General features: G+C 37.5%; 1 protein-coding gene across 1 annotated transcript; it reads left to right on the top strand.

Annotated features, from left to right (window-relative positions):
* The first annotated feature begins 1,254 nt into the window (after nt 1–1,254).
* Nucleotides 1,255–5,420, top strand: gngt2b (guanine nucleotide binding protein (G protein), gamma transducing activity polypeptide 2b). The gene is made up of 3 exons (XM_007239750.3): nt 1,255–1,365; nt 2,653–2,741; nt 4,830–5,420. The coding sequence occupies exons 2-3, from the start codon at nt 2,658–2,660 to the stop codon at nt 4,953–4,955; spliced, it is 210 nt and encodes a 69-aa protein (XP_007239812.1). The 5' UTR covers nt 1,255–1,365; nt 2,653–2,657; the 3' UTR covers nt 4,956–5,420.
* Nucleotides 5,421–8,923: the final 3,503 nt, after the last annotated feature.

Here is an 8,923-nt window from a genome sequence, read left to right as displayed (position 1 = left end):
GAAATGAGGTTCTAGTACCCTGTTTGGATGCCTCTCGCCTGGATACAAGAAATTATTGTATATGGAGACATACAGGTTCTGTATGGCATCATGCGGGACATTTCACCAAAAAATTTTCTATTTGTGCATGTAGATTTTGCTCTACACTCGTATGTGGCCAAAGCTGGTGCCACTTCCTGTGTGTGGCTGAGAATTATCTTGCTGAAATGTGCCATAAAAGGTGACACGTGGGCACAGGATGCTCACATATTGCTGAGCTGTTAGTGTCCTTTGACTCAGTATTAGGGATGACTGACTATCATATGCAATGACTGCACTGTGTAAAAGTGTAAAAAAAACTGTAGTTTTCCAGCAGCAGGAGGTGCCAGAAAATGTCTGTAAAAAAACAGAAAAATTATGAACAACTATTACTGTAATTTTACAAGAACTTGTCCTATAATTACATAATATCTTTCCCTTTCAACAGATTTTAATTCTTAAAAAGCATCATACACTCCTTATAAAACTGAATAATTAGTAATTTTACAAGAAATTGTCCTATAATTACATGAAATCTTTCCCTTTCAACAGATTTTATTATTTTTTTTTTTAATATCATATACTCCTTATAAAACTCCTTATAAATTTTACAAGGAACTTTGCTATAATTATGTTAAATCTTTTACTTTTAACATTTACTTTTTAATTCTTAAAAAAGTGGCATTTACTCTTTATAAAACAGAGTAATAAGTAATTTTACAAGAACTTTCACTGTTTATATATCATCCCACCCGCAGTTGGAGCAGTGTGTTGCTCCACAGCAAAGGCAAGACTGAATTGCTAAACATGAGGCCTCTATTCAACAGGCGATTGGAAGTAGTCATTCTCTTCCAATTTTAAAATACCATTTTATTACAACAATATACTAAGCTAAGTTAGTTCACCGCTTAAAAAATATCAAGATTTACTCCACATTAAAGGTACTAATTTTGCTGATTAAACTGATTAAAAACAATTCGCGACCCAATATAAGAGAGAAACTTCAAGTTAAATCTATAATATCAGTACCACACTACACTACTGGTCAACACAATCAGTTTGACCTTCACGACTGGCCTTCTGTTCTGTTCTGCCCCACCGTGCAAATGGGCTTTAGGGGTCGCCCCTCAGAGTCATCCTACTTCCTCTGATTGTCCTAATGAGATCAAGTGGGATTGATGACATCAGAGGCCAATCCTCACCAGGATCAACCCAACCAGCTGGAAGTGAGGTGTAGAAGAGAGAAGGAAGGGTGGAGGAGTTCAGTCTGCTGAGAGGAGGAGCTGCTGATGATCTCTTAGGAGATCTCAGAACATTTCTCTGACAGCTGGGAGTCCCACTGAACAGGTAGGAGATGCAGCACAGATAAATGGAGAGATTTTGTGTCTGAATAATATAAAATTCTAGTAAATTGTACTAAGTTGAGCATGTATTTATATGTATGAATATCTTTATTGTGAATCTACTAAACTCTTTCTCTGTAAACCCACAATAAGTTTCAACTCAATAAAATTATGTCTGTTTATGTAAAATGTAATATTTTTAAACATGACTCAAGTACTTTGAGTTAGATGAACATTTGCGGCCGTATATACATTCAAATGCAACTTCTTTTTCAATGGTTTCTGGCATTATTTAATAGCTTTCTAGGTTTGTGCACTAGTTTCTGACAGTCACCAGAATCCGTCGATGCTGTATTGTTCACTACATAGATTCTTTCTCCATGTAATTATCTATAAGTATTTCTCAAATCTATATTTTAAATAAATTAAATTCAAAATATAAATCATTTTTAAATGAAAATTTAGGCATGATTAAGGTTTCAGTTTATTTAACTCAAATTTTCTGTTTTTCCCAAATTATTTAGGCAAATTAAACTTACCAAGGCTTACAGTTTGGATGCAAGTAAACATGAGAGTTTAGATTTGGACAGTGGGTCTGTATAGAACTCAAAGAAACCACTTAATAACTTGAATTATTCCTCATCTAGTTTAAAAATATGTTTGGTATTGCTTCTAAAAAAGCACTGCACTAATATAATAACTCAAATAAAAATTCTAACTGGTTAATTTCAGTACAGATCCAGGGGATTTTACAAGCTTTACATTCAAACATTAAGTTTCTGGGGGCCAGGTGGTCCAGTGGTCTAAATTGCTGCCACTATGATCAAGAGATTGCTGGTTTAAATCCTGGTCATTCAGCTTGCAATCAGCTGCTGGAGCTCTGAGAGAGCACAACAGGTCTTGCTCTCTCTGGGTGAGTACAGTAGATGGCGCTCTTTCCCCTCATCACTCCTAGGGTGATGTTGATCAGCACAAGGCTGCGTCTGTGAGCTGATGTATAAGAACCAAGTCGCTGTGCTTTCCTCTGAGCGTTAGTGCTGTGATGCTACTCGGTAATGCTGCATCAGCAGCAGCTCAAAAAGAGGCGGAGTCTGACTTCACATGTGTCGGAGGAGGCGTGTGCTAGTCTTAACCCTCCTTTATTGTGGCATCACTAGTGATGGAGGATATACAGCTAAGTAACAGCTGAGTAGCATCTGAATAGGTGGGACAATTGGCTACTGAAACTGGGAAAAAAATAAAATAAATTATTATATAAAAAGAAATTGCGTTTCTTTGTTTCTGTTTACAGCCAAGATGGCCCGGGACATGTCAGATAAAGACATCATGAAGATGGAGCTGGATCAGCTGAAGATAGAAGTCAAAACATCCAGAACTGCAGTGAGTATCTCAATTATTAGAATAAATGCAGAAGCAGAAGCAATAACATTAATATTTATACTGTATACTTAATTACAGTGTTGGGAAGTAACGGATTACATGTAACAGCGTTACGTAATCAGATTACAAATTATGAGTAACTGTAATCCGTTACAGTTACTGCTTCAGTAAGTGGTAATCAGATTACAGTTACTCTGCTAAAATAAAAGGATTACATTGCGGTACTTTCCTATTTTTGCTCTTCCAATCCAACACTGACAAAACGCAAATAACATTTTTGCGGTGAATCGCTCTGATATGACAGGGAACTGTCTGCCCCTCCTCCCGTCTCGCTGCACCCACACACAGGGAGGAGGGGCAGACAGCGGCTCCGCACACACAACGAGACGAAATTAGCTGACATTTTGGTCAACGAATAAAAACGAGACGAAAATGTTTGGCAGGGACGAAATCCAATCAGAACTGATTTAGTTCTGTGAAAGGAAGGGACCAGTTAAGAAGAGATCCAATCACTGCTACTTTAGCGAAGGTGGAGAGGCGGGATAAGCGGGGTACTCAACCAATCAGTACCCGCCTCTCCTGCAGTAGCGCCGCGCGCTCAGTTACAAACCCGGGAATTAACCTGTCGTTACGGAGCTCGACTGGAAGTTAACTCGACAGTGTTCAGCAGGGAGAGAGAGAGAGGAGAGGCGATATATTTCTCCTTTGACGTTGCAAAAAACAAGATAACGTGTAAACCGCGTGGAGCGACTCCATCTCCGGTAAAAACACCACTAATCTTTCAGCTTCTGCAGAGCAGAGTCACACAGATCTCCATGCAGAGATCCGCGTTTTAATACTGATGTTATTTCATGAGCTGATGGGGTGTTTAACTCTCCAGTGCACTAAAACACAGAACTGATACAGAACCCTAACTCATTAAGATCATCTGTTTAGTCTCACAGTGGGAAAGATATAGCTAGTGTTAAAGCAGGAACAGGTCAGAAAGAACTCAATAATATACCCAAAATAAAACAAAAAAATAAGTGAATCTATGAACCCAAAAGTCTGTGTAAAGTTCCTTACAGCACTTTCTCATAAGTTTCTCACTTTAACTCATGAAGTCTCTCAATACATCCTGAGAGCATCTCTACAGGACAGTGTGTGAAGGTGTGTTTTTTATCTCATTTATAGACTGAGGCTCCAGTAGGTGTGCTGGGTTAGTGCTGGAGATAAAACTAGATCCTTTAAAGGCTGTTTTTGCATCTACAACACTGTTCAAACTATAATTTAACTATTCAGATGTTTTATGACCTGATTTCTAGAGCAAAATTTTAAATGTAAAATATGTATAGTCACACACCTACAATAATAATAATATACATTAAATCATATATAAATATATTTCATTTTCAAACATTAACAATATTACTCAAGTGGTTATTAAACGTTTCATTTCGTATAAGTGTATAGTTAATAATTCTAGGAAACTGATGAAAAAGCATTTACATTTACACCCTTTACATTTTAGTCGACTAAATTTACTGTAATTTTAGTCGACTATATTCTTATAACATTAAGTCGACTAAAACTAAAAACATTTCAGATGACTAAATTGTGACTAAAACTAAATGCTATTTTCGTCACAAGACTATGACTAAAACTAAATCAAAATTTGTTGTCAAAATTAACACTGGTGGCAAACCTGCAAATAGATAGCTTACAGTTGTTGTTACATTGTTTGGCTTTAAATGGTTTTATCATCAATTTATAGAAGTGTTTCATAAAATTGTTTGATGAAATGGTTTCATAAGTATTTTTATAGAGTGATTGAAAAGGCTGTTTTATTTGTTTATCTATTTGTTGACTGGAAATAGAAATAAAAGAATAATATGCAATATGTGGTTGCTACATTCATTCAGGCTTAAAAAAATGACAATATTTAAAGTAATCCAAAGTAATCAGATTACGTTACTCACTTGAAGTAATGTAACTGATTACGTTACAAATTACATTTTGAGTGATGTAATCAGTAATCTGTAAGGGATTACATTTTAAAAGTAACCTTCCCAACACTGCTTAATTATTGACTTGCTGACTTCTTATCAGGTTTCTGCCACTGCTCCTGACATCATCTCCTACGTCGAGGCTCGGTCCGGAGAAGATCCGCTGGTCAAGGGAGTTCCTGAGGACAAGAACCCCTTCAAGGAGAAGGGAGGCTGCATCATTACATAGCATTTGCTCTCCACTGGCCACACTCTTAAACAGAAGGCTTCCTGGAGGGATCTTGCAGGGTTCTGGGCATCTGCAGGCAACTATGTGAAGATAAATCACCTGCAGGGCCTTCTCATGGCCCTTTCTTTAAAGAGCAGTAGAAGCAAAACCACCACCGTGTTTTACAGAAGCCCCAATTCAAGAATTTCAACTGTTAACCATTCGGGTTCCAACACAAAGAACCCTGGAAGTGATTCTTCATGGTGCTTTTTCTTTTAAGAGCTTTTAAAGGCATATTTTTTTAAAGAACAGTCTGGAGAAGTAAATCTATATGGACATTCAGTATTTAGAGTGTAACCTCAATGTTTGATAAGGATCAGTCAGTGATACAGTTAGTAAACGGGAATGGACGCACACCTGATGTTTGTAATATATTTTTTTTCTGCCGACTTTATATAATAAATGCAGGTAGTTTCCAGTCCAAAACAGCCTCGCTTCTTATTTCATGGTAGCAGCTATAACATTTGATAATATTTAAAAGTGTAAATGTTTTTAATTTAATAATTAAGTTGAGAAAGTTTGAGCACTGTAAAAGGCTGATAACCCTGTTGAGAAATACAGTTTAAAGAGCCACTAAACCCTAAAACATATTTTTCCCATTATTAGCTGAAATGTGTTCCTTTGAAGTAATAAAACAATGAAGCCAGTACTGCTTAAAAACTTTATAAATATTTCCTAACCTTTAAAAAACACTTTTGTTGTTGTAATTTGGTACGCAGACGCATCAGAATATGCAGATCAGTCGATCAATAATACTGCCCGCCCTGCACGTTCAACCCCTATTAGAAGCACACTGCTCCTACTGCTGCAGTCTAGCCAATCAGCTCTCCCTCCTGCCCCGCCTCTAAACCAATACATCACCCAGTGCTCCTCCCTTTTTTTAGCCTTTGTCAAATTTAAGCTGAGGCTGTAGTCAGAAAAAATCTGAGGGTTTAGTGCCCCTTTAATGGAACGAGACCTCAGAACACCTCTAATATCTACACAACCACTGGTCAAGAAAAACAGAGACAAAGAATGAGAAAAAGAGAGTCCCTGCTTTTGCATTTGCAGAGTTTAGCAAATTGAGTGCAGTAGAACTGCAAACTGATTCAAATCAACAAGAATGTGCTTATAGTTGAGAAAAAATATTGTTTGATCATGGGATTTTATCACAGGGAATCAATTTTTTGATGCATTAATTAAATTACAGTGTGTATCCAAATGATTAAAATTGTAATGTATTAAATGTAGCTGCAGGCTTCAGCTGAGGCCACAACATTTTTGATGTTCCTCTTACCCTCAGACATACACATATCTATGGTCCTACCCTTAAAAACTCCAGCCCCCCTGGCAACAACATCCTAACCACTGTGGACATCTGTGTATCCCCAGTGCCCGCTTTTCCAAAAATATATATAAATATAGTCAAGCTAGATGAAATGTTAAACTGTTCTCAGCTGCTAGCAGTTAGCGTGATAAATCAATCAGATTAAACAGTTCTACTATTACGACTCCGGAAGCAAATTTAGTTAGTTGAATTATTTAATGTTTGAACAAAATATTTGTAGGCGAAACAAGTACACGTATATGTTCGTGAAAGTCGTATAGAAACAATTTCATGTATTAGAGTCTTTGGCGTAGGCCCGTCATCGGCCCAGGGCTTGATACATCTGGGCTCTGCAGATCCTGTCGTACACTGAAGACAGGGCGGAGCCAACCCCCGGGCAACCGAACGGGACCAACCTGGAGGCGGCGGGGAGGGAGGAGGGGAAGAGCGACCAACAGCGTCTGAAATGCAGCAAGGTACTGAATGAGTGATCGTTATTTAAAGCAGAAGAGAAAATCTGATTGGATAGGTAATTAGGTGACGTAGCATTGGAGTCTATAGTAGAACTTACGCTGCGCTTTCATTTCTGTACATTGTGCATTTGTGAATAAAACATTCCCTTTAAATTAGATCAACATTAAAGTCATTCATGCCTTCATTTCTGTGAAGTTTAATAAAATGAGAAAATGAGAAAGATAATGAGTGCTCAAACTACCACCAATGCTAGCATTAACTTGCATTTTGCATTTTTAGCTCAAAAACACCTTATTAAATACAAAAATCACTTTCCATTTAAATCACTCCATTAATTTAAGCATGTTCAAGATTAAAATGGCCTATGATAATATTTTTAAGCACAATTAAAAATAAAATCCACTCCTGCATCTAACGTTTAATGTGTGTTGCTTTTTTGTCTGTTCAATAGACATATATAGACGAAAGTTCTATAGACACTACCAAGTAGCCCGAGTTACCTAAAGCCCTATCCGGACGTGATTTGTTTCTAAGTGGGGTCCTGGGGTAATTTTCTCTTTTATGGGGGTCCTCTGTGATTTTATTCCTGTCCAGAACAATCATGTACCTGTTTTTCACAGACATTCTCTGAGAAAATTACAGGCTGAATTATCTACTGTTTTTTGCTGAACTTCATGGTCCGGACGCAAATCTCTGAGTTTCTTCACCTCGCGTTTAATGAAATAGCTATTTGTCCACTGCCGTGCACCGTAATTGCCCTTTGGACGCATGTTTCCACGGAGATCCACGTTAACAAAACAGCGAGTGTAAAAGGAGGAGCTACTGAACGCGATGTCATGTGACCGAGAAAGCCTAAAAACTCACTGGTCCTCCTGTTTTTTTCAATTGCAGTCCGGATGCAAGAGTTTTATCACTGAGTAGAAGTGTGAAATAAAAACTAATCCCATCCGGATAGGGCTTTAGTTAATCTTTGGTTAACGTAAACATGGTTTAGAATCGATTGGCCTATATTCATTTTGGCCAGTTCTAAAGCACATTTGTTTTAATTAAATGTTTCCCAAGATAATCTGTGCAACTAAAGCCTTATCTGTGTTGCTTTTTGCTGTGTTGCTATTACAACATAAGGAAAATAAACCCTACCTACTCTGGAGGCCCCTGGAGGCTTAGGGCACATAAGCAGTTGTTTGTTCCACTTATTGTAAATAGAGTGAAGGTCATCCATAATTGACAACAACACCCACCCCAAAAAGGAGCTACTTCAGTGACCAGTTGCTTCACCCAAAATGTGTAAAGCAGAAACATCTGCATCAAGTCTTTCTTTCCTGCTGCGGTCAGACTTCAGAACTATAGTTCATAATGTGCAATACAGCCTTTTTCATGTGCACCTGAAGTAAATATTGGTTTAAAAACTCTCCAGATTTTAGATTATTCACGTTATTTATTATAGTTTAAATTGCTAATACGTTTCTCAGCTTCTGTGTTCTTTGCTCTCACATTGCTACTGTCAATTAGCCCACTTTGGGACTTTGAGATTACCTTGTCTTGTCTTGTCTTTTCTAGTCTTAGGTCACACACACTAAAACATGTCCCATGTCCAATGTTGTTTCGTTTCCTGGTAAAGTAATGAGGTTTTCATTTTATGGTGCACTCATTTCTGAGAGAGACACTTAACCTCATTCCACAAACTTTTTATCAAAGGATTACAGTCTGAGCTTTTCATCCTGTTAGCTAATTTTCTTCTCACACTCACTCTGCAGTCATTAGCCCACGGTTTTGGCTGTGCTGTTACTCATAATTTAGCATAATTTACTTTACTTTGCCAACAATATCCACATCCCTTAAAAGCCATCAAATATATGTAGGTAGTATACTTTGTTTAAAAATATATGTATTAAATCCATTTTCTGTTTTTATACAAGACAATATTGTCTGACATTATCTTAACAAGTTTTGGGCCAAACCATAAGACTATTTTGCGGTGCTACTAAGCAGGGACTGGGCATGTCCCATTCAGAAATTATGGAATCTACTGATGCGCTGACACATCTCGCGCTTTCTCAAAGAAACACACTTTAAACTATTCCTGAATCAGTAAAATCTGCCCTGTTATTGCATCCAATAATGAGACAGCACTTGACTCACAGGTGAA

The sequence above is a fragment of the Astyanax mexicanus genome, chromosome 15 (genome assembly GCF_023375975.1).
Source record: "Astyanax mexicanus isolate ESR-SI-001 chromosome 15, AstMex3_surface, whole genome shotgun sequence".
In the NCBI taxonomy this organism is placed as follows: Eukaryota; Metazoa; Chordata; class Actinopteri; order Characiformes; family Acestrorhamphidae; genus Astyanax; species Astyanax mexicanus.
This window is presented reverse-complemented; position numbering and strand designations above follow the sequence as displayed.